Source organism: Heterodontus francisci, chromosome 18 (assembly GCF_036365525.1).
Source record: "Heterodontus francisci isolate sHetFra1 chromosome 18, sHetFra1.hap1, whole genome shotgun sequence".
NCBI lineage: Eukaryota > Metazoa > Chordata > Chondrichthyes > Heterodontiformes > Heterodontidae > Heterodontus > Heterodontus francisci.
In genome coordinates, this window is record NC_090388.1 from 13388540 (window position 1) to 13415566 (window position 27027).

At 40.8% G+C, this 27027-nt stretch overlaps 1 protein-coding gene across 6 annotated transcripts in view; it reads left to right on the plus strand.

The window, feature by feature from the left end:
- LOC137379451 (plasma membrane calcium-transporting ATPase 1-like) overlaps positions 1–27027 on the plus strand; it is a 124641-nt gene that overhangs the window by 44574 nt on the left and 53040 nt on the right. For all 6 annotated transcript variants that reach the window (XM_068050284.1, XM_068050287.1, XM_068050282.1 and 3 more), the window contains exons 3-5: positions 13974–14171; positions 17368–17625; positions 19136–19261. In XM_068050284.1, coding sequence (XP_067906385.1) covers positions 13974–14171; positions 17368–17625; positions 19136–19261 — 582 coding nt within the window. The remainder of the gene's footprint in view (positions 1–13973; positions 14172–17367; positions 17626–19135; positions 19262–27027) is intronic.

A 27027-nucleotide genomic window follows, 5' to 3' on the forward strand; every position in this document is an offset into this window, starting at 1 on the left:
TATCATTGGGTCAATTCTGTTTCTTCCGACCAGGTGCAAAAGGTGTCTAGGAGTCTGTTACTATCTTCACTTGGTCTTATTGTAACAGGGTTTAATTTTAAACAGTGTTTTGAGCTCCACCTTTGTGAATCCTTGTTCATAACTTTCCAATTATAAGGCAAAGAAATGAGCACAAACCGGCTTTCTGTGGTTTAAAAAAGAAAGATGACATTTATTAAACCTGAAACTTAAACTCTAATGCGGTTAGTGTCCACGCTAGCATGTACACGCAATACACACATGTAAGTAGGGACAGAAACGAGCAGAAGAAACGATAAGTACAGCAGTTTGAGGCAATATCTTGTTTCTTGAGCTCGCTGTAGTCCTTGATTGAAGATATGGTCTTGCATTTTGTTGGGGCCCAGTATTCTTAGTATGCCTTGTTCATGTAGGAGATTTTTGAGTTTACATGTCTTCAATGGTTTCAATTCCCTGAGAGATGAGCAGGCAGGAGAGGAGAGGTCTTCTGAAGCCAGGACCTTCCTGATCTCAAATACTGTTTTCTTCAATGTAAAACTCAGTTCAGACCTCTGCAACAGCCAGTTAGTCATATTACTAAAACTGGTCTGACCACTTTTGTGTATTGGGGAAGCACCTACTGGGCCCCCATTGTTTCAACACTCTGTTACTATGCAAATGTCTTTCCAGTCAGGAACTTGCAATTTTTACATTATAATGTTCATGTGGCGAAATAATGTGTGTTTCAGTTGTGGCAGGTGGGTGGGGGGGTTGCCTGACATGTTGCTTGAGGGATAAATATCAACATGACACCAGGAGAACTCCCCGCTTCCCTTTGAAATAGTGCCACAGGATCTTTTATGTCCAACTGAGTGCAGACGGGGTCTCCTGTTTTAATATCTCATCTGAAAGGTTGACACCCTCTGAACAGTGCAGCATTCCCTCAATACTGCCCTGGAGAGTCGGCCTAGATTTTTGTGCTCAAGTCCTGGAGTGGGACTGGGACCTACAACCTTCTGAATCGGAGGTGAATGCTACCAACTGAGCCACTGCTAACACCTTAATTATCATTTATGTGGTTACTGGTGTTAAGACTGAGGCAGGAGCAATGCACCGTCAATTCAGTCCCATCGCTCCACTAATTGCAGCACATTAAAGTTTTCCCACCCAATTGGAAAACAGCCAAATTAAACACACTAGTAACCCCTGGAATAAAACAGACCAAACCAGGTATCTTTAGACAACAAATTAACTTTAAAAAGAAAACTAAATCTTAAACACTTAAGATAAACCTAACTCCTCCATACCTGCGCACACATTCAAAAATAATGGTAGTTAACCTGTTTTAAAAGTGTTTTTAAAAATTAGCTGTTAAGCATAGATAAATAAGTAAGTCTTTGAGTTGCATTCCTGATGGCTGAGGTATTCTAATGAAAATAATCAAATGCTACTCGAAGTCTCCATGTGAATTTGAGGAAATACTCTCTTCAGTAGATAGGCATTCAAAACACTTCGGCTGTAGCAGGCATCAACCAGTTCTTTCAACGATGCACACAGCAATAGGTCAACTTTAATTTTAATAAGTCTCTCAGTTGAAACTTAACTGTTTGCTGGAATTCAAAGTAAAGATTCAATCTTGAAGCAAATACTTCCAAGCCAGGAAGTAAAGAAAAGGAGTTTTGCTATCTTCAGCAATACAAATGGTCTCTTTTTTTTATTAAAAAAAAAGCTTTTTTTTCCTCCTTGGGCAATTAACACTGCTGTAGCTCCTTGTAGAATTTCTGCTGAGAATAGACGGCTTTTTATTCAGTAGCACGCCTTGCTAGAGAGTCTCAAAAACTAACTGGTGTAGACTGGTTTTTGCCAGTTTTACAGTCAAATCGCAACATACCATGTGACCTCTCTCTCCCGCTGTCTTCTAGGTAACCAAGTGCAGCTGGCACACTGCCTCAGAAATCCAAAAGCTTCTCTCTCCCTGTCTTAAAGGCACACTGTTTTTTAATCAGAGGAGAAATTAAATATGGTTCCGTGACACTGGGCTAAGTCTGGTTTAAACCTAACAAGGGGGTTTGTTCCTCGTGTGTTTTGCAATATAAATTACTGTTTGTAAGGCTGCAGAAGTGAATAGTGGTCTGATTAAACTTTGCAAGACTGAATATAGATTTAACAAATCTAGGGAGCTGATCAAAAATGTTAAGCTAACTGTTAAAAAGCCATTTATATCTATGGCAGCATTGACCTTTTATCTCATCTGATTCGTGTAGGTGATTTATCACTTGGATATGCTCAGGCTGGCCTCTTTCATGCCTCCTGAACTGGGGCTTCAATGTTTTACAACTTATATCAATGACTTGGATGAGGGGAGTGATGGCTTGGTAGCTAAATTTGCAGATGAGATTAAAAATAGGAAGGTACGTTGTGACGAGGACATGAGGTTGAGTGGGAAAAAATCTGGTAAATGGAGTATAATATGGAAACATGTGAAGTTGTTCACTTTGGCAAGAAGAATAAAAAAGCAGAGTATTACCTAAACGAGAAACGACTGCAGAATTGCGAGGTGCAGAGGGATCAAGGTGTTCCAGTGCATGAGTCACAGAAAATTAGTATGCAGGTACAGCAAGTCATAAGGAAAGCTAATGGAATGCTATCCTTTATTACGAGAGAAAATGAAAATAAAAGCAAGGGTGTTATGCTTCAGTTATACAGGGCATTGGTGAGATCACATCTCGAATACTGTGTGCAGTTTGTGTCTCCTTATTTAAGGAAGGATGTGAATGTGTTGGAGGCGGTTCAGAGGAGGTTTACTAGATTGATAACTGGAATGAACGGATTGTCTTAGAATCATAAAATAAAATCATAGAAAGTTTAAGGCACAGAAAGAGGCCACTTGGCCCATCGCGTCTGCACTGGCTGAAAAACGATCCACCCATTCTAATCCCACCTTCCAGCATTTGGTCCATAGCCTTGCAGATTGCAATTGAGGTGCATATGCAGACTCCTTTTGAATAAGTTGAAGGTTTCTGCCTCAACTATCCTTTTTCAGGCAGCGAGTTCCAGACCCCCACCACCCTCTGAGTGAAAAACCTTTTCCTCCTCTAATTTTTCTACCAATCACTTTAAATCTATGCCCCCTAGTCACTGACCTCTCTAAGGTGAATAGGCCCGTCACCTCCACTCTATCCAGGCCCCTCAAAAGTTTGTACATTAAATCAGATCTCCCCTCAGCCTTCCATGTTCCAAGGAGAACAACCCCAGCCTATCCAATCTTTCCTCATAGCTGCATTTTTCCAGTCCTGGCAACATCCTCTTAAATCTTCTCCTTGCCCTCTCTGACCAGAACTGCGCACAGTACTCAAGTTGTGGCCTAACCAATGAGTTATGCAGTTCCAGCATAACCTCCCTGCTCTTGTATTCTATACCTGAGCTCATAAAGGAAAGATTCCATATGCCTCCTTAACCACCTTATAGACCAGTCCTATCTTCAGGGATCTGTACACATTCACTCCAAGGTCCCTCACTTTTAAAAATAAAACATAGTAAATAGGAGCAGGAGTAGGCCATTCGGCTATTGGGGCCTGCTCTGCCTTCCAAAAAATCATGGCTGATCGTCTAATTCAGTACCCTGTTTCCACTTTGTCCCCATATCTCTTGATCCCTTTGGCATTAAGAAATATATCTATCTCTTTCTTGAATGTATTTAATGACTTGGCCTCCACTGCCTTCTGCAGTAGAGAATTCCACAGTTTCACCACTCTCTGATACACTTCTCGGTATTTTCCCATTAATCGTGTATTCCTTTGCCTTGTTTGACCTCCCCAGATGCATCACGTCATACTTCTCTGGGTTGAATTCCATTTGCCACTTTTCTGCCTATCTGAGAAATGAGGCAAAGTTGGACAGACTGGGTTTATTTGCACTGGAGTTTAGAAGATTGACGTGAGACTTGATTTGAAGTGCATAAGATCCTAAATGGTCTTGACAAGGTGGATGTGGAAAGGATTTTTCCTCTTGTGGGTGAGTCCAGAACTAGGGGCATTGCTTTAAAATTAGGGGTCACCCTTTTAGGACAGAGATGAGAAATGTTTTGAGGGTTGTGCGACTTTGGAACTCTCTGCTCAGAAGGTGGTGGAGGCAGGGTCATTGAATATTTTAAAGGCGGAGGTGGATAGATTCTTGGGCAAGGGAATCAAAGGTTATCAGGGTTAGATGGGAGTGTGGAACTTGAGACACAAACAGATCAACCATGATATTGAATGGTGGAGCAGGCTTGAGGGGCCGAAAGGCCTACTTCTCCTAATTCATATGTAATTTGTGGTACTTGAATAGAAAACTAACTTGCAATTAGTTTAGAGATTTGCAAGCCATCGTGCCCCAGCAAATCACTTGTCCTAATGGTCTAACAGTCTATTCAGTTTCCATAACTGGCTATTCCTCAGCCATGTAACCACAAATATTAGTGCGAGGCGGTGATCAGAACTTGAAATATTTCCTTATTGCTTAAGTGGTTCTCTATCCCAGGCTTTTTCAGTCTTAGTTTGGCCTCCTTTGGGCATGCTAAGTAAGGATTTCCACTCATCAGTTGTGTACACGCTGGAGCAGAGCATGCTGAATCAGTAAGCTTTCTAGGTCCTACTGTTGATCACTAAAGCAACATAATGTATAGGTTGTCATCAAAATAAGCATCTACTGGGTTGTCTGGTGCAATACAAGAATGGTTTCTCATCCTCCAAGTGGGTATAGCTGAGTTACTGTTGCACCAGGAAAATTTATGCTTAAATACCCATTTCTTTTTGTGATCTCTAAATTTACTCAGCTCTCAATGGCTGGTTTCATAGGTTTAATACTTTAAAGAATGCATGAAAGCTACAGTGTCTTGGTTTTGCATTTTCTCACAGCTTAACCGAATCTCTGGGTTTTGTACTTTGTTCCCTTCAATGGCACAGATCACTCCTGGTGAAGATCCTTGTGTTTGCAGGCACTTAATTATGTTTTCCCTCACCACCTGTAATCTCAGAATTGTTACAGCACAGAAAGAGGCCATTCGGCCCATTGTGTCTGCACCGGCTCTCCGAAATGAGCAACTCACTTAGTGTCATTCCCTTGCCTTCTCCCTGTAACCCTGCACATTCTTCCTTTTCAGATAACTATCCAAATCCCTTTTGAATGCTTCAATTGAACCTGCCTCCACGACACACTCTCTCGGGCACTGCATTCTAGACCTTCACCACTCACATGAAAAAGTTTTTTCCTCTTTCACCATTGTCTAGGTTGTGTCATCTTCCTTGGTAAAGACAGATGTAAAGTATTCATTTAATATCTCCACTATGCCCTCTGCTTCCATGCTCAAATCCCCTTTTTGGTCCTTAATCAGCCCAGCTCCTCCATTTACTATTTATATGCGTATAGAAGACTTTGAGATTGCTTTTGCTGCTTTTACCTAATTAATTTAAATCTGTGCCCTCTCATTCTCAATCCTTTCACGTATGGGAACGTCTTGTCCCGATCTACTCTGTCCAGACCCCTCTGTTTTTGAATACTTATATCAAATCTTTGCCTTTTCTCCAAGGAAAACCGTCTAACCATCTCCGTTCTACCTTCATAACTGAAGTTCCTCATCCTGGAACCATTCTCATGAATCTTTTCTGCACTGTCTCCAATGCCTTCGCATCCTTCCTAAAGTGCAGCGCCCAGAACTGGCCGCAATACTCCAGCTGAGGCCGAACCAGTGTTCTGTACAAGTTCAACACAACTACCTTGCTCTTGTACTCTCTGCCCCTATTAATAAAGCCCAGGATATTGTATCCTTTATTAACTGCTCTCTCAACTGTCCTGCCACCTTCAATGACTTATGCGTGTATATATACCCAGGTCACTCTGCTCCTGCACCTCCTTTAGAATTTTTCCTTTTATTTTATATTCTCTCTCCATGATCTTCCTATCAAAATGAATCTCATTTTTCTGCATTGAATTTCATCTTCCACCTGTCTGCGCATTCCACCAGTTTGTCTGTCCTTTTTTGAAGTTCTGCACTATCCTCCTCGCAGTTCACAATACTTCCAAGTTTTGTATCATCTGCAAATGTTAAAATTGTGTCCTGTATGTCAAGGTCACTAATATGTCAGGAAAAGCAAGGGTCCCAACATTTATCCCCCGGAATATTAATTAATTATTTTTGTTTCCTGTCACTTGGCCAATTCCGTATCCATGTTGCTACTGTCCCTTTTATTCCATGAGCTATAACTTTGCTGACAAGTCTGTGTGGTACTGTATCAAATGCCTTTTGAAAGTCTATGTACACCACATCAACAACATTGCCCTCATCAACCCTCTTAACTCTTCAAATAAAACTCCAAGTTAAAATGATTTTTCCCTTAAAGCCAGCATGGATTTCTTTAACCTACATTTGTCCATGTGACTTAATTTTGTCCCAAATTATTCTTTATAGAATTTTCCCCACCATTGAAGTTAAACTGGTCTGTAGTTTGGCTTATCTTTTGCACCCTTGTTCAAAAAAGGGTGTACGTTTGCAATTTGCCAGTCCTCTGGCACCATCCCTGAGTCTAGAAGACTGAAAAATTATGGCCAGTGCCTGTGCAATTTCCCCACACTTCCCTCAGTATCCTTGGATGCATCTCATCCGGTCCTGGTGCTTGATCCATTTTAAGCACCGACAGCCTACATCAACAACAACACTTAATCAGTTTTAAACCCTTTTAGTGTCTGAGTTATCTCCCTTTCACCTGGGTTGCTGCATCTTCCTCTGTAAAGACAGATGCAAAATATTCATTTAATAACCTCAGCCAAGCCCTCTGCTTCCATGTGTAAATCCCCTTTTTGGTCCCTAATCAGCCCCACTTTTTTTTAACTATTTTTATATGCATCTAGAAGACTTTGGGATTCCTTTTTTATGTTGGCTGCCAGTCTCTTTCATAGTCTTTCTTTGCTTTTTCACTTCGCCTCTGAACCTTCTATGTTCAGCTTGGTTCGCAATAGTATAGTATTTTCCACCTTGCATCTGTCATGAGCACACTTTTTCTTAATTCCTATTTTTTTTTGTCATCTAGGGAGCTCTAGCTTTGTTTTCCCTACCTTTTCCTTTTTGAGGGAATATACCTTGACTGCACCTCTTTAAAGGTCGCTGATTGTTCAGCTACTGTTTTTCCTGTCAACCGTTTGGCTCCAATTTATTCATCCCAGATCAGTTCTCACCCCATGGAAGTTGGCTTCCCCCAGTTAATCTTACTCTGGATTGTTCTTTGTCTTTTTCCATAAGTCAGTCTAAATCTTTTATGATGCAATGATCACTGTCCCCTAAATGTTCTCCTACTGACACTTGATCCACTTGGCCTGACTCATTCCCAAGAACCAGGTCTAACAGTACCTCCTTTCTCAAGTGAGCAACATACTGCTGTAGAAAATTTTGCTGAACACACTCTGAACTCTTGCCCCTTACTATCCCTTGCACTACTACTATCCCAGTCTTTTTGGGTAATTAAAGTCCCCCATTATAACTACCCTATTATTTTTGCACCTCTAATTTCCTTGCAGCTTTGTTCCTCTATATCCTTCCCATGGCCCATAGACAATGAGCCTTTCTTGTTCCTTTGCTCTAGCCAAATAGATTCTGTCCTTGAATCCTCTGCGACATTCTCTTTCTCCAGCACTGCAGTGCTGTCCTTGATCAGTGCTGCCACCCCTCCGTTTTTTTTTCTCCTTTCCTATCTTTCTTGAACACCTTGTGTTTAATGTTTTTCCCACATTGGGCCATGAAGGCAGTCAGTATGAGTGAAGGTGTCTTTGACCATACTGGCTTCACTTGTATTCTAAGCAGTGCAAAACTTACCCATTGTTTCCTACACTAGGAATTTAATGCATGTTTGGTTTTGTACTTATGTATTGTACTAAATTTTTCTTTTGATGCACAACTTCAAAAATTCAGAAGTCTTGTGAAAAAAACTCATGTACCTATTAGTAATGGTACTTGTCCATATAATTTTGAAATGGCTTATAGAGCCATGCTTCATCTTCAGTAGTTTTTTTTTAAACTTTCTGTGGAGTGGTGGATCAAAAAGCTTGGTATTACAGCACCACCATTATCACCTCAATGCTGTTGCTTTCTCCTTCCCACCCCCCGCCACCCTGCAATCAAACACTACGCCTGTTTCTATTTCCATTCAACTACCATTAAGTTTAGCATGCATTGGTATCCTCCGTTTCTTGCTGCTGATCATTGGGTTTGAAATCTCTGCCATTTATAGCCAGTAATTATCTTGATTTCAAATAACTGGATTATCATTTTAGGAGTACAAAGGATGCCAGTACCTGCTCACCTGAGTGATAGCTGGTCAGACTGAATGAGCATCAGTTTTGGCTCGGGTGGTAGCACTCTTGCCTGAGTCAGAAGGTTCTGGGTTGAAGTCCCACTCCAGGACTTGGGCACAAAAATCACCGCTTTTAGGAGCTACCAACCTTTTTTCCTCAAGTCACTCTGGGTGCGGAGGTTAGTTTAATCACTTTTCAAAAAAGTGAAGCCAATTTTCTGCAAATTTGGTTATATACTTGTTTGGTACAGTGAACTGGAAGTCACAGCTGTGCACCCATTGTCACTTAATTGGTTTCATGACCTAATAGTAATGTTTTGCCATCGTTAATGTAGTGCTGAATAGTTAAATATTTATATGCAAGTTGTAAAACTTTGTGAATTCTCTATCAAATCCATTAACTTTGTCAGGGCAATGGCTTTATGAATTCTGGGAGCATTCGGCACTTGGTCCAAGTGTTCCTTACTGTTACGAGCCTTTGAGTGTTGACTGGAAGCACATCACAGCTGACCTAGATTCCATGATTGCTGAACACTCACGTATTCATATGCCCATTCTTGCTGGGTAATCATGAAGCTGGAACTCTAGCCGATTAATTTTCTTCCTCTGGTGCAGAGCTATGGCTGTGCTCAGCTAAGTTAACAGTACTTTTCAGTTCTGTACAGCTCAGTTATTCATTGGATAAAGTTGCTCACGAATATGGAGTGTTAACACATTTGAACAAATCTCATGCCTTAGGACAATTTATTTTCAAACTTACCATCTTGCCTCTCACCTCCCCACCCCAAAACAAAACAATGGGCTATTGTGTGCGTGTCTGTAGTTCGTACGTCGCTGAGGATGTCTGTGTGGAACGGTTTGTCACCGGGCAATACATCTGACGCTTTAGGGGAGCTCTTGACTATTGTGTGATTCATTGCGTGCTGACATGTCTGTATGGAACCTGCCATATATTGGATAATGAGTTTTCCAAAACTACACTATAATTTAAGTATTGATCTCCATGAGCTGCTTGGATATACAAGTTCTAGAAACTTGAGTCTGATGAAGGAAAAGAATTAGATCTAGTGAAGTATATAGATTGCTACCCGAATTTAAAAGCACTTCCTTAAATCATTTGGGCCTTCTGTGTAAGGATGTCATTTTTCAAAACAAAACTGAATGCAGTGTAACATTTGGAGTTTTGGGCAGGTACGCATTTGAACAGTTTGTTTTGAAAATCATTTGCAGAGCTGCCCTGGTATGTGGTGCACTATATTGCTGTCTGTATCTGGGGCAGAAATGCTTCAAATGCTAGTATAGATCTCCTGTGACATTGCTCAATTTTGCCTTAAATACATAAGCATATCGTGATACTCATTTACTGCCAGTACATAGAGAAATGTGTACACCTTATGCAGTTACAAGTATTTGCTCAACGTGCTCCTTTTTGTATGCATGTCTGATAACACATGGTTGCATAAATAAGTATGTATCCTTTTGGTGCAGGTTGGGTAGCTAGGAATACAATAGACTAGCATTATTATCAAGTTAGATTGTATTACATAAATTGTATATTCATCATATGTGTCTTAATTGTTGAGACAGTTCTGCAGGCATGCAGAATTTTATTATCCAGATAATTTTGATGAAGCTTTAATGTCATTGTTAATGTACTGCAGAATAAGTCACTCGTGCTTATATACAAAGCACGCGTCGTCTATTATCGTTGGCAACACTGATCCCCCTTTTTAAAAGAAAAAATACATCTGAGTTGATTCAAAAAACTTTATTTATCTCTGCCAGGTGACTGCTGTTCTGGCCAACACCAGAAATCAAGGCTTCCCTTTCTCCAAAAGTTGCCCAAAAGAGGGAAATAACAGCTTAGATCACTTGTGGAATTTCATGGTCCAGCAAGGTGCATAGAAATAACATCTTAAACTTGTATTCACCATTAAATGCTGAACCTATATTAAGCCAATTTTTAACTTCATTCTAATGTATTGAACATGCCATACCAGATTATTTGTTTAAATACTGTAACTCCTACCAGTTATGTTTCACCCGCCCCTTCTGCAACCACACTGCTTGAGTGTAAATATTATGTACAATGGGGAATAAACTCTAATACAAAAGAAAGAATCTGACTATCTTCCCTTGACATTCAATGGCATTACCATTGCTGAATCCCCCACTATCAAAATCCTGGGGGCTACCATTGGCTAGAAACTGAACTGGACCAGCCACATACATACTATGACTACAACAGTGGGTCAAAGGCTGGGAATTCTGCAGTGAGTAACCCACCTGACATCCAAAGCCTGTCCACTATCTACAAGGCACAAGTCAAGAGTCTCCACTTGGATAAGGGCAACTCCAACAACCCTCAGGAAGCTCAGTGCCATCCAGGACATAGCAGCCTGCTTGATTGGCACCCCATCCACCACCTTCAACACTCACTCCCTCCACCACAGATGCACAGTGGCAGCAGTGTGTACAATCTACACTATGCAGCAACTCACCATGTCTCCTTCGACAGCACCTTCCAATCTCAATCTCTACCACCTAAACCAAGACAACAAACACATAGGAACACTGCCACCTGCAAGATCCCCCTCCAAGTCATGCACCATTCTGTTTTGGAAATGTATTGCCATTCCTTCACTGTCATTGGATCAAAATCCTGGAACTCCCTACCTAAACAGCACTGTGGGTGTACCTGCACCAGTTCAAGGAGGCAGCTCACCACTGTCGTGAGGGCAATTAGGGATGGGCAAGAAATGCTATCCTTGCCAATGATGCCCACATTCCATGAAAGAAAAAAAAGCAAAATACTGCAGATGCTGGAAATCAAATGAGAAATGCTGGGAGTACTCGGCAGGTCTGACAGCATCTGTGGAGCGAGAAAGTTGATGTTTCAGGTCTGACCCTTTATCAGAAAACTGGGAAAAGTTATAAATATAACAAGGGAAGGCCTATGATAGGGCAGAGGACGGGAGACAAATACAAAAGAGCTGGTGGGGGAGTAATGGGATGAGTAAGAGATGAAAGCTATACCCAGAGGAGGTGTGCATGTTATAATGAACATCCAAAAGTGAAACATGAGAAAACAAGATTCAGTCCAAAATAAGCACTCCTACTTACAGCATTGTTTTTGTGGAACCCTCCCTTCATTTTTTTTGTTATATATTTAGGATGGTCTCCAGTATAATGGTGCCCCTAAGATTTAATTTGTGAATACTAACATTTCGAAAACTTTAATGCAAACATTGAAAATTATTGTTCATGTTCATACAGTTGTGACACTAATTCCAAAGTATTACATAGCCATTCCCCATTTGTTTAACTTGCACATTAAATTAGGATATGCTGTTCTTACAGAATATCAGTACTTTGGAATTCTGGTCTTTGACCAGAATAAAGGGCAGTGTGAATTCTTCACTTGCCTTGGGGAAAAGCTGCTAATATAGTAGCTAGATCCTGTTCCTTTTGATTAAAATTAGTACCATTTGTGGTATGCTGCTTAGAAGCAAAATTTTCAGTCCAGGCATTTGTTTTCTAGGAGAAAGACTTGGGCTAGGAAGTTTTATTTTGAAGTTAAACTAACTTGTGCCAGAGTCCAATTTTAGAGATGATTCTTGGAATAAGGTGTGAGGGATGCTAGTGTTGTCACTAGGATTTCAATAAAGCGTAATGGGTGCATAATGTTTTCATACTATGTTCATTGGAACCAGTACAGTTAGATTCTGGCCCTTGTCGAGCTTGGATTGTGTCTGGAGACTGTGTTAATTGAGGTGAAATGCCAATGGTAGTTACTCAGTCAATGTTGGGGGCAGTTTGGCTTAATTTGAATATTCAATTGGACTAGCTTAAATTTGGGTCTTTTAGTAAAGGATATTGTTACAAAATGTGAAATCTTGATAGTGGAACATACTCCAAATACATAATGGTCTTTTCTATCTCCAGACTAAATCTTGTGCTTTTAATACCAGTGTATTAAAATATTGCTGATTGGTGCCACGACTAATATGGACCAATCACATCCATTTGACTTAATTGAATTAAAATGTAATTACCGTCTCCTGTACTTCCGAAACCCACGTTTGCAGTCTGGAGCAAAGCCCTGTGGAATGAAGGTTGTAGAGACCTTGTCTGCACTGTTGACAGCAGTGCTCTACACAGTGACGTGGGAGATTCACTGCCTATTGCAAAACCATTTATTCTCCACAGAAAAGCCCTCTTCAGAATCCAGTTCGTTCTTGACCTGGTGTTGTCTGAAGCTTCTGTTGACATTGTTATAGTAAGCTTTTGTTGTCCAGGCACCTTGTTTTCCAAAGCATTTTCATAAGCAGGTTCTGAAATGCAGATGAAAGTGACATTTGAAAGTACAGCAGAAAATGATTTTCTGTTTTATGTAACAGCATTGTCCAATTTGTATGTTTAGAAGTGTAAATTATTGACCTTTGTGAATTCAGGCTCCTTTTTAATGTAAATTTAATGTTTCCCACCTTTTTGAAGGGTTGTCCAGCAGTAGTCGTGAACTTCCATTACAATTTGTTTATGCAGATGGTCCATTGTCTCTCGAGACAAGGAGGCCAACGAAGAAGAAGATGAGACTGCAGCACAACTCCCCCTTTTTATAATGAAATGGCTGGTTCAGATCCTGCTTCTTAGTTGGGAGAGGCCCTTTGATCTTTGCTACTGTTCATCAAGATCCATACTAGCAAGTTATTTTTTTAACTGATTTGAGGTCTGTTGTCCCTAGTTACCTGTTGTCCATTCTCAAACAAAAAGAGAATTGCATTTCTATAGCACTTTTCACAACCACTGAACATCTCCAAGCACTTCACAGCCAAAGAAGCATAGTCCTTTCTTTTAAAATTACCACAATTACTACTAACATTTCTCCCCTATTGTATGGAAAATGGGTCAGGTACCAAGCCCAAACCCCACAATGCAGATTTAGATAGCAATAGGGTTTGTGATTTTTAGTTTCCTATTGCTGTTGTATACTGTGTTTGGCTTGATGGTAGAGAAAGCTGTCTAGAATCTTGTTCCAGTTAACAGTCTACTGTACAGAATAAAAGGGGAGGGAAAAGAGGATAGAAACAGATCTGCCAGGATCTGAAAAACATGTTACTGTTTTCGGTTTATAAATGTTTGAATGCAGATACTACTTTTGTTAGATTTAGTGTCCTGTCTGATATCTCTGATTTTTCTTTTAATGAGGTGTGCCTTTGTAGAATCTGTTTCAAGCATGGGTTCTTGACTCACGCACTTTATATATACTGCTTTGTATGCCAAATTTTAGAAGTCACTTTGGGTTAGGGAGCTTTTTGTTTGGCTTTGTTTCCTTCCAGGTCATATCCCACCCTTTTGACTGTTTGCTACTTTAAGCATTCTTGTGTAGAACAATAACTTCTGAAAACCTATTCCAAAATTTGAAGTGGCTCTACATAGAACCTTGTGTGGTGCCAAGAAGTGTACAAGTTGCACTGGAAGATCAGAATTTGACCATCTGTACCAAAAAAATCAAACACAGCCTTTGAATTTTTATGATGAATTGACTATTTTGGTGACTATTAATGGGGAAGAGGAAATGGCTTTAAATTTAGTATGCTTTCTGCAGTAGGTTGTATGAAAAAGGACCAAAGTTAAGTGTTTTTCTCTCCGCAGGTTTATCTGGAAATCCTGCGGACCTCGACAGAAGGCATCAAGTTTTTGGAGAAAATTCTATACCTCCCAAAAAAGCAAAAACTTTTCTTCAGTTAGTATGGGAAGCACTACAAGATGTCACCTTAATAATTTTAGAAATTGCAGCCATAATATCGCTAGGCCTTTCTTTCTATAAAACTCCAGGAGGAGAAAATGAAGGCAAGTATTTCTACTTGCATAATTTTAAATGTTGGTAACTAGCTAATACTGAGTTAATTGTAGCTGCTCCAAAGATGAAATGTCTGCACAAATCCATCCTTTCCCTAGATTCTGCAGGATCCTGAAGGAAATATGGTGCAAGCACAGAATTTCTAGATAAGCTGAACTGTTCACTTTTTAATGTACTTTTGTGTTCCGTGTGCTAAAACCAAAGTTTGAAAAATACAGATCTGAAGTAATTGACAGCAATGCTGGGAGTAGTTTCATGATCCCTTATAAGTGATGCTTTCAATTACTAACATTTACAGTATAGGATTTATAGCTGCTACTCAGTGCAGAAAGGGTAGAGAACTGGATCTGAGAAACATAAACTATCATAGTTACGAAGCACTGTTGCACAGGGTAAATGAGCTCCATTTCTGTTTTGTCACAGTTCCCAAATTGCAGACTGGCTTTGTTGTAGATCGTTAGTTGTCCTTGGGAGCCATCCAATATCTAAAAGGATGCTTTAAAGGAAATGTTTGTCTTGTATTAAACAAATGCTGAGTATCTGTAATGGCAAATATGTTGATACACCAGTCTTGATGTGTTAAGTCCAAGGGGTTAAGTAAAAGTCTTGGATATATCCAGATTTCCTCCTGAGGCTGCTTGCTGCGAATACCTTGGCCCAACGTGATTTTATTGTGGCCCAATTCCTTGCTTTTGCTTACTCCTGATCTTGATTGCTCTACCATTGGTGGCCATGCCTTCAGCTGCCTAGGCCCTGTACCTCCCTAAACTTCTCCACCCCTCTCTCAAGATACTCCTTAAAGCCTACTACTTTGATCAAGCTTTTGGTCATCTGTCCCATATCCCTTGTGACTTGGCTTCTGGGAAGCGCCTTCGGATCTTTTACTATGTTAAAAATGTTTTATTGAAATTGTTGCTGATCTGCAAGAGTGCTTTTAAGTGGCTGGGGGGATGGTAGTTAGTAAGGAGCCATTAATTTATTTTAATAGCTGGAGCTACTTGATTTCATTATCTAGATGTTACCATTTGCAATCTGGTCATTCACTATTTAACATGGATGCTGAAGTATGCATGACCTATGGGATATCCCATGGTAGTGCTCATAGATGCCAGCCAAGAACTGAATCAGAATACTGGAAGCCTCCTTGCCTGGACCCAGAATGGAATGAGAGGTCTTAAGGCAGGTTCCTGGTCATGAAGCTGAATAATTGGGGTGCACAAGGAGAGTGTGCTGGGAGTGGGCTTCTAGAAACAAATTAACACTACTTTTAATACAGAAGCAAAATGCTGCAGATACTGGAAATCTGAAATTAAAAACTGGAAATGCTCATTGTGGAGAGAAAGTTAATGTTTCAGGTCAATGACCTTTAATCAGAACTCTCGTGTGCTCCAGATGCTGCCTGACCTGCCTATTGCCAGCTTTTTCTGTTTTAAACACTTAGCAGAGTGGACTTGAACATCTTCCCATATGATTAACACACCAGTTGCTGAGTTTGCTACTGTGTAAATATGAAAAATCACTCATGGCACACAGGATATCAGCAAAGCTAAGTTCAGGCCAGGAGACAGCACAAGAGAATCTCAACTCAAGCTCCCAAGAGAGGGTGCAAAATTTTGACATTCCCAAGCAGTATACCTTATTTTATAAGTAGCTTTGCATTTGTAAATTGACATTTTTGTTAGGAAGCATACTTGTCAGTACTATATTCTTGGCATGTAGCTGAAAATCTTCAGTCTATCTCATTGGTTTCCGTTGTTAGTTTATTTGTTGCTGTCTGTTTGCTGATTCTCTACTAACTTTCATGCTAGCTTGGTACTACTTCTCTATAATTAGACATTATTTAAAAATTATTTCTTGATGCTTGAACTAATGACAAGGCTGATGTACACTTTGAATTAAGTAAAGCTCTGAAATGCCAAACACTTGCTTATGAGCTAGACTGCCTGTGACCAAAATGCTATTCAGAAAAGAAACCGAAGACTTAATTGGTTCCTCATTAATTAGGCCACTCAAATGCAGCAGTGACCTTGCCGACATCATTGATTAGTTTTAAGTCACCAAAGAAACAGTTCAGTGCTCTACTATTCAACCTGACTTCTATATACAGTCTTTCTTTCTTTTTTCTTTTGGGCCTCCTTATCTCGAGACAATGGATACGCGCCTGGAGGTGGTCAGTGGTTTGTGAAGCAGCGCCTGGAGTGGCTATAAAGGCCAATTCTGGAGTGACAGGCTCTTCCACAGGTGCTGCAGAGAAATTTGTTTGTTGGGGCTGTTGCACAGTTGGCTCTCCCCTTGCGCCTCTGTCTTTTTTCCTGCCAACTACTAAGTCTCTTCGACTCGCCACAATTTAGCCCTGTCTTTATGGCTGCCCGCCAGCTCTGGCGAATGCTGGCAACTGACTCCCACGACTTGTGATCAATGTCACACGATTTCATGTCGCGTTTGCAGACGTCTTTAGATTAGATTAGATTAGAGATACAGCACTGAAACAGGCCCTTCGGCCCATCGAGTCTGTGCCGACCATCAACCACCCATTTATACTAATCCTACACTAATCCCATATTCCTACCAAACATCCCCACCTGTCCCTATATTTTCCTACCACCTACCTATACTAGTGACAATTTACAATGGCCAATTTACCTACCAACCTGCAAGTCTTTTGGCTTGTGGGAGGAAACCGGAGCACCCGGAGGAAACCCACGCAGACACAGGGAGAACTTGCAAACTCCACACAGGCAGTACCCAGAATCGAACCCGGGTCCCTGGAGCTGTGAGGCTGCGGTGCTAACCACTGCGCCACTGTGCCGCCCTTTATAACGGAGACATGGACGGCCGGTGGGTCTGATACCAGTGGCGAGCTCGCTGTACAATGTGTCTTTGGGGATCCTGCCATCTTCCATGCGGCTCACATGGCCAAGCCATCTCAAGCGCCGCTGACTCAGTAGTGTGTATAAGCTGGGGGTGTTGGCCGCTTCAAGGACTTCTGTGTTGGAGATATAGTCCTGCCACCTGATACAGTCAGTGTTGCTGGTAAAGTGCCTGTCTAGAACTTGTGCTAATGCAGTTGGACTGGCTGGATCTGTTTTTTTCCCAGACTTGTGAAACTATACAATATGTGTGCTAATATGTATGCAAAGTCTATGCCATTCCTTATGCCCTTATAATCTGTTCTTGTTTCTGCAGCGTGTGGTGTAGCAGCAAGTGGCGTTGAAGATGAAGGTGAATCGGAAGCTGGTTGGATCGAAGGCGTTGCTATTCTTGTTTCAGTTATCTGTGTGGTACTAGTTACAGCTTTCAATGACTGGAGTAAAGAAAAACAATTTAGAGGTTTACAAAACCGAATTGAACAAGAGCAGAAATTCACAGTGATAAGAGGTGGCCAAGTTATCCAGATTCCTGTGACGGAATTGGTAGTTGGTGACATTGCACAAGTTAAATATGGTATTTAAGATTTGTACTTTTTTTCTGTAAACTGTTATGAAATCTTTCAATTTAAATTCAACCTTGATGTATGTATACTTGGAGTTTTGATTTGTATTTTAAGATTCTTTCACCCTCCACTTACAAAATAGGGTAATTGCGGCCATCCTGTGGTGGTGGAGGATGGTAAGGGAGTGAAAGAACAGGAGTTAAATTTGTGGCAGTATAAACAAGGTCCTATCAGCAATTGCAGTTCTAGATCTGAAGTCTGATACAGGAAGGATTGATCTAATGTTGATATATATTTATATCAGTGACCAAGGCATATTTTATCTTGCATGGCCAGACAAGATGTGTGATCTCCCAGGGGTGTTATCCTCCAGCATCAGTTGTGTGCTTATATTCAGAGTTTAGCTTCTAGTCGAGCACTAGTGATGTGACCAGAGCATCTAGGTTGGTGCTTGTGAAACTTAATTTTCTCCCTAATTGGTATAGTCTCTGGCACAGTTCCAAGCAAGTTGTCTCCGCTCTGGAATTATGGTGTCTCTAAGTGCCCTCACTGTTAAATATGTCCACGTGCAGCCCATGCCACTGCAAGATTTATGTGTGCTTGGCACATGTTTGCATATAATGTCAGCTTGCCTAGATAATGGGGTCTGGGGACATCCTGGGTGAATTGGGACACTTTGATCCAAAAATGGCATTGTAGCCATGCAATTGCCACCCTTCTGTCATGCCAACAAAACTGGAGAATTTGATTCCAGGGAGCTGTGGTATTGCCCAATGTGAACAGGCTGCATTGAGGGGTTTCTATTAATGATTATCCTGCCTCCCTGGAGCTACAGTTTTTATAAAAAAAAAAAAAAAAAAATTTCAAAAGCTTAATAAAGTTGAAAGAGTCCAGTCAAAAACTAAGTCCTGCAAAAGCATGGGAGGTGTCTGATTCTCATCCTCTGACCCTGGACACCTTTAATTCTGGAAGAATGTTCACTGTGGTCATTCTTTGGCAGAACACTGAATATCTGCTAGTCACAGTTAACCTATATTTTCACATCTGAATCAGATGCTTACAGGATGCAGCACACAGTTTGATGGCACCAATGCACAACTTCCAAAGCCTAATGTTACTGTTACTTATTGGTTTAAAACCAATTTGTATGTGGAAATTGGATGGATGAACAGCTTTTTGGGTGTACTCATTATTCTTACAAAAACTCCTTCCTTGTCTTGCAGCCAATGTACAGTTTTGTTTTTTCTTGAGGCTATTTGCTGTAGCAAAAGTTGTTACTCTGGTCCTTTTAACTACAATAATGGGTGATTACTTGACTGCTTACAGCAATATTTTCTTAAAGAATGCTGCAAGTGATTTCTTCTCTCTCTGGAGACACAGCAGATCTTTGGATGATCTCAACAAATGAAAATATGAAATAATTCAACCATTTTAACTTGTGAATATTGCTAGATTATGCTTCATGGCAGATGGCTAACTGATCATCTGTAAAGTAGAAGTTTGTGACTTTCTGGTTTATAGGTGACCTCCTACCTGCTGATGGTGTGCTTATTCATGGAAATGATCTAAAGATTGATGAAAGCTCCCTGACTGGAGAGTCTGACCATGTGAAGAAGGGCCTTGATAGAGATCCACTGCTGTTGTCTGGTAAGATGATGGAGCACAAGAGGAGAAAAATCAGATCTAGTTAGCATGATGGGTCATGAGGGTTGAAGCAAGTCAATTCATTCTCAAATTTGAAATGTGAAGTTCATTCAGAATTGGTCTACAGAACTGCTTTCTGAAAGACTGGTTGATGCTATGAATCTCAACCCTGTGGAGCAAAGTACTGCCTGTAGGTAGGAGGGCTGGGGAGAAGCACTGAATCTAGCAAGAGATTGCTGCTAATAGAGTATGGTGTGACAACTTGGTTTTAGCCAGGTAAGGTTGAATATTAAACAGTGCTAGCTCAAAGAAATTTAATGAGATGGAGAAAGCAAAAAGGGTGGAGGGAGTGGCATGGTTAAGGAAACAATTCCAACATTAGATAAGATTATTGAAGGTGTTGATCAGACTCTGCATTTCCTCCAGATTTAGCTGAGAACTAAAAGTGCTCTGATGTGTATTTTATATTCCACCAGATAGTAAATAGTGGAGATTGGCTGTTACTTTTGCAAAGTTCTCAAAGACTTGCAGGTTGATAGGTAAATTGGCCATTGTAAATTGTGCCTAGTGTAGGTAGGTGGTAGGAGAATGGTGGGGATGTGGTAGGAATATGGGATTAATGTAAGATTAGTATAAATGGGTGGTTGTTGGTCGGCACAGACTGGGTGCGCCAAAGGGCCTGTTTCAGTGCTGTATCTCTCTCTCTAACAGGGTTGTAATGATGGAAGCTGTATACAAAGGCTGCCAAAATGCATTCTCGACTTAAGTCAGTACTTTATAATACTAATTGTGGGAAAAATGCAGCACTGAACCTGAGTAATGGGCTGGGAAAAGTGGGTGTTAGTGATAGAAGTGTCGAGCCCAAAATAAATTTGGAGAAGGGTTTAAAAAGTCTTGTATCAGAAAAGTGCAAAATGGAACTTGTCACTATTTATTGAAGAAAATGTTAGATAAATCAGAGGATCAATAATGTGCAACTATTTAAAAATGAGTATAATGTGAAAATCACTCCAAACAAGTGTCTTTAAGTCTGAGTTTGCTGGATGACTAAGCAACTAGGTCAAAACTGAAGTGCAAGAAGGAGCATTGTGAAATTCTAGCTATTAGTACAGGAATAAAAAAACTCATGAGAAATACATAGTACAGAAAAGAAGCAAAAACAAAATTGGGACCAAGTACAGATAACAGCCGACTGCCAACATAAGCTATTGGGAGATTGCAGAACGTTGTAGCATTGTCGGCATGTTCTCATTTTCTTCTGACATTTTGGGCTTTTGTAGATATGTATTGATTTGCTAAATATCAGTTGGTTTTAAAGTTGGTGTTTTTAATTTTCCAGTGCCCATAGATGGGCACAATTCTTTTTGTCAAATGTCTGCTTTTAAGAGCATTCCTTATCAATATTGGTTATTTCTCCCCCTGTACTGAACAAAATCGCCCCTTCTGTTAGTTCACTGCATACTTGAACTTGCTGATGACCTGCTGCTGCTTCCCTTCCATGTGTATCCAACTCTGTTGCAAGTTATAGCAGAAATTCTTAATCTTAAAGTGCTGTAGCCTGTTAGCAGTTAATGGCAGTAGAATTTCCCCAGCCACAGCAGAAGAAAGGTGTGAACACCAGCAAAGGGTGAATTGGGGCAAGGCCAAAGACACTTTTTAAAAGAGAGATGGGTAGAAAGAACAAGTACTCCAATTTTGTAGCATTTTTGGCAACAGCAAAGGCTTTTCTAAGTCGTATGATCTTAAAAGGAAGCAGATGGTCAAAATAAAGGTTGCAATGTGACTAACAGATGAAGGCAGCCTTCCTTTTAAAAATAAAGGGAAGGCAGAGGTACTTAAATATTTCGCCTCAATAGAACAGGGTGAAGGTAGGACTGCTGAAGTAGCCGAGGAGGAAGGGAGGAATGCCAATTTCATTACAAGGAAACTCTTGAGGGTTAATGGTATAAAGGGTTAATGCCACCACCCCAGGCTCCAATGATCTATAATAGAGAGGCAGTTCAGTGATGAAATAGATACTAATTTTCCAAAATTCCTTGAACAGGAATTTTACCAAAGGACTGGAAGGTGACGAACATTCCACCCCTATTCAAAAAAAGGAGAAAGGGATAAGCCAGGTAATTATAGACCAGTTAGCCTCAACAGTAAGAAAACGTAATAAGGGATAACAGTGAACTCTTTAGAAAGGTATGGGCTAATCAGAGGCAGTCAATACAGATTTATAAAGGACAGTCATGCTTGATAAATATAACTAGATTCCACATTTATGGAATGAATAGACAGATTACACTGGATAACATATTTGGGCTTTCAAGAAATTTTTATGGTGCCACAATGATCATGAAGATTAGGGCCCATGATATTTGAAGGTTGGATGAAAGATAGAAAGCAGTAAGAAGCAAATAGATGTTTCTAAGGTTGATAAAATAAAGCTAGTTGTGCCTCAAGATATAGCTAGTGGGATGCCCTAGTGATCTGTGCTGAGATCTTAAATTCCTTTTATATACATAATTTATTAGGACGTGAGCATAGAAAGATTAATAGTTTTCTGTTTGACCCTAAAGGAGACCTGGCAAACTAAGGAAAATGCAGCAAACAGTGGGAGAAAAGTCCATTTTACCCAATTGAAAGGAAAATTGAGGGCACCAAAGGCTAAATCTTATGAAGGAATTCCTCTCCTCCTCTTAAGGCTGGCAGAGGACCTGTAGTTAGACTGGACTGGACCAGACCAGACCGGATTTCTTCTATTTCAGATGAATTGTTCTAGGGTAAACAATGGTGGTGCAGTCAGGTGGCCTACCTCCAGTTAATCAGCCATGGCCACTTTGATCTAGCTATGAGGTTTGGGAAAAGTGATATGCCTGCATCAAGAAGGGCCTGATCCCTGCACATGCAATCATAGAATGGTTACAGCACAGAAGAGGCCGTTCAGCACATTGAGTCCATGTTGGCTGTCCAAGTAATTTGTTTGTCCTGCTTCCTTTCCAATGGAGGTGTAGTTGAAAGCTAACTGACTAAGTTATCTCTAACCACTCTCATTTCCTTCTCTTTCCCCCAGCCTCCATCCACCTGTAATTCAAAACCCACATCTAGCTCATCAATTTTGTTGCTAATTTCCTCTCCTCCCTCCCATGATATTCATGCCACCTAATCTGTTATCCATCTCTGTCCTTGGTCCCACCAAATTATTCATTTTCTCAGAACAGTCACCATTTTTGTGTTGGTCAAATACAAACTGGAACATATATAGCACCTATCTGCTTGTGTCCTCCATAACCAGATTAGGCTTGACCCTGTCCACCCAGAAGATCATAAATAGGAGCAGGAGTAGGCCATTTGGCCCCTTGAGCCTACTCTGCCATTCCATAGCATCATGGCTGATCTGATTGTGGCCTTAATTCCACTTTCCTGCTGGACCCCTCATGACCCTTGATTCCTTTTGTAGATCAAAAATCTGTCTAACAGCCCTGAATATCTTCAATGATCCAGCCTTCTTGACTCCCTAGGGCAGAGAATTCCAAAGATTAATGACCCACAAAAGAGGGAAAGGACACCCTTGGTGTCTACAATCAAAGCCACTCTGGAGGGCAAGGACAACCTTTTAAACCAACCCCCATTTATGACTGACTACCTCCTCAGATCTCACCTCAAATACAAAGTGCAAATAAATTTCCTGGAATTCTCTAAGATTTGTACAGTTACCAATTCCTCCCTCCTTCTCTGCTCACTTCCTCCCTTACCCATTCCATTGCCATTTTGCTGTTCTCCCAACATCCTTTCCATGCTCATTGCATCCATGTGACCTACTGCCTTTTACTTCCTCTCTCACTCAGGTTCCCTTTCTGGCATCTTGTCCATTTGCTGAGGTGTCATACCATTAACGTTGCTTTTTAATTTTTTTTTTAATTCGTTCATGCGATGTTGGTACTGTTAATTGCCCTTGAAAACAAAGAACAGTACAGCACAGGAACAGGCCATTCGGCCCTCCAAGCCTGCGCCGATCTTGATGCCTGCCTAAACTAAAAACCTTCTGCACTTCTGGGGACCGTGTCCCTCTATTCCCATCCTATTCATGTATTTGTCCAGATGCCTCTTAAACGTCATTATCGTACCTGCTTCCACCATCTCCCCCGGCAGCAGATTCCAGGCACTCACCACCCTCTCTGTAAAGAACTTGCCTCGCACATCCCCTCTAAACTTTGCCCCTCTCACCTTAAACCTATGTCCCCTGGTAACTGACTCTTCCACCCTGGGAAAAATCTTCTGACTATCCACTCTGTCCATGCCGCTCATAACTTTGTAAACCTCTATCATGTCACCCCTCCACCTCTGTCGTTCCAGTGAAAACAATCCGAGTTTATCCAACCTCTCCTCGTAGCTAATGCCCTCCAGACCAGGCAACATCCTGGTAAACCTCCTCTGTACCCTCTCCAAAGCCTCCACGTCCTTCTGGTAGTGTGGCGACCAGAATTGCACGCAATATTCTAAGTGTGGCCTAACTAAAGTTCTGTACAGCTGCAGCATGACTTGCCAATTTTTATACTCTATGCCCCGGCCGATGAAGGTAAGCATGCCGTATGTGGCCTTGACTACCTTATCCACCTGCATTGCCACTTTCAGTGACCTGTGGACCTGTACGCCCAGATCTCTCTGCCTATCAATACTCCTAAGGGTTCTGCCATTTACTGTATACTTCCCACCTGCATTAGATCTTCCAAAATACATTACCTCACATTTGTCCGGATTAAACGCCATCTGCCATTTCTCTGCCCAAGTCGCATCCCATGAGTAAATTTAAACAAAAAAATCAATTTCAATCTGTTAACCTCCATTTTTGAGATCCTCCCGTCTGACTTCTAGCCTTCTCGCCCTCTCTCAGTACTGAGCTGGGCTGTGGCTAAAATCCTGAATGGCATCCTTTGTAACCGATCAGGCCATCAGCCATTGTCCTTGCTGTCATGTTTAATGTAGTCAATCACCTCTTTCTCAATTGTTTTGTTAAACAGCCCCAATAATCTTTGTATGATTTGATCTCCTATATAACCAGTACACCTCTAAAGGCTTTCCTAGCAGCTGCGCCATCATCTCTGGCATTCTCCAAGGCTCTAGCTTTGATGGTCTTCTCGTCCTCAAGCTATTGCATCATCTGCAGACGTAGGATAAGCTTCCCTTTGAATCCTGATATCCAGCTTTACTTGTTCACCACTTTGCTTGACCTTTAGGCCACCTCTGCTTTAGATTGCCTGCTTGACGTTGAGTGGATGAGTGGCAATTTCCTTCAACTGAATATTGGAAGAATAAAGACTTTATTTGGCTCTTGCTAGAAATTACACTCTGCCTCCCTCCTTGACTCCACACTCGGAACCCTTCGCCTTACTGCTTTTCTGTTTATTTAAAAAAAAAACTTCCAAAACCCCAGCTTTTCGATCAACTTTTCACTTGCTTGCTTCTAATCTCCCTGCATGGCTTGTCAGCTCCCCAATCAACTTGCATTGTGAAACGCATTGGGTGCTTTTACATTTGAAGGTGATATCTAAATGCAATGTGCTGTTCTGAAATGCAATGTTGAAAACTAAGATTAAAATGGTTGGCCTGCAGGTACTGATTTCTGTTGCTCCATATATCTTTTTTGGCCTTGGAGACTTAATCTGCTAAGACTTCAGGCTCAGATTCATTAAGTGAACAGTAATTTCACAAGCATAGTTTAAGGTCTAATGTGAAGCAGATTTACTCATAACTACTTGTCTGCACATTTCTAGAGAAATGAAAGTCCAATCAGTCCATATAAACTATTTACATTTTCCTATTGCATCTTTTAGGCAAATAATTCATCTTTTGACTGTTGCAATTATCTTTTTTAAAAATGTAATTGTGTGGGTTGGTAAAGCAATTAAAAAGGCAGGCATCTTGAGTATTATAAATATAAGTATATAGAATTCAGGAGTAAGTGAAAAATGTTGGCTAAGTCAGAGTACTTTGTGGGATTGGGTTTCCCACTATAGAAAGGCTGTGTAACGTGTACATTTACCAGTGTTGGAATACTATAGTTTTGAGAAGAGACTTTTGAGATTTTTTCATTCATTCATTCATTCATTCATTCATTCATTCATTCATGGGATGTGGGTGTTGCTGGCTAGGTCAGCATTTATTGCCCATCCCTAATTGCCCTTGAGAAGGTGGTGGTGAGCTGCCTTCTTGAACTGTTGCAGTCCATGTGGGGTAGGTACACCCACAGTGCTGTTAGGAAGGGAGTTCCAGAATTTTGTCAAGGGACGGTGATCTAGTTCCAAGTCAGGATGGTGTGTGGCTTGGATGGAAACATGCAGGTGATGGTGTTCCCATGCATTTGCCACCTTGTCCTTCTAGGTGGTAGAAGTCATGGGTTTGGAAGGTGTTGTCGAAGGAGCCTTGGTGCGTTGCTGCAGTGCATCTTGTAAATGGTACACACTGCTGCCACTGTGTCGGTGGTGGAGGGAGTGAATGGCACCGCATCCACAAACAATCAAGTGGGCTGCTTTGTCCTGGATGGTGTCCCTGGAGTGTTATTGGGACTATTTCCACTGGAGCATAGAAGACTGATCATATTTGAGGTGTCTACAATTGTAGATACCTCAAATTATTAGAGTTGTGATGGATAGGGAAGTCAGTTTTCTCATCAGGAGTTGATTACGAGGGGTCATCGATCTGAAATGCTGAGTGGAGAGGTTAGGAGAAATGTCTTTGCAGAGGATTGCTGGAGCACAAAGTGGTTAAGATAGAGGAGATTGTATTTTGAAAGAAAAATGGATAAATATTAGAACCAGGATGGATGATACAGGGATATGGGGATAACGGCACTGAAATTTAGTTTTGGATTGTTCTAGCTAAGAATCAGAATGGACACAATGGGCCGAATGGTCAATTGCCTGTTCTGTAAACATCTGAGTTTTTCTAAACAATTGTGGAAAAATAACCCAGCAAGGGGTGCTGTTTTTTGCTTTCAAAACTGAACCCGTCCTTAGTCTCATATCCTTGTGCCATCAAAGGCCATTTATCTCATTGGAAACCATCGATTTGATGCTCCATTTCGCCCAGTTTAGTATTCAGTTAAATTTTGATCGACACATATATATTTCCTCCAGGAATATTATATTAGATTGGTGTATTTATCACTCTTTTGAGTGAAGGCTTTTTTAATCTGTTCAATATATTACATAAATGCATTGCTACTGTCACCTTGAATTAAATGTCTGGGTTCACTTTGCTACTTTATATAGCTCCATGAGGTTATGCTATAAACCCTTTCTCTAAACTGTATAATTTAGATATCTCATCTTGAAGCTCATCCCTTTTACATTTTGTTCCTGTTGATCTGTTTTGCTTGTAATACATGTTCTTTCTGAAGTCTGACCAATGCATTTTAATGTCTCCATCACGATTTGCAGTCTTCCACATCAAGCAGAAATCTACACTATGTAGCCCATCATTCCAATTGCTGTTTAAAATGTGTCTGTACACCTTGATGTCTTCATTACAAAGTCCCTTTTAAGTTTAGTGCTAATTCTATTCTGTTCATTGTATACAGTTCAGGTTTTCTCAATGCATACTTTGCCTTCTAAGCATTAAAGTTTTTAATGTGACTGCTCATTTGCATAACTGGTCTGAATTATTCTGTTAAACAGGAACTGCATCCTGCACACTCTAGTGTATAAAACCACTGGTTTCTCCATCCAGGTCATTTGTGTGTACAAGGCATGGACCCCTAAATTAATGTTTAACAGCTGTATTTA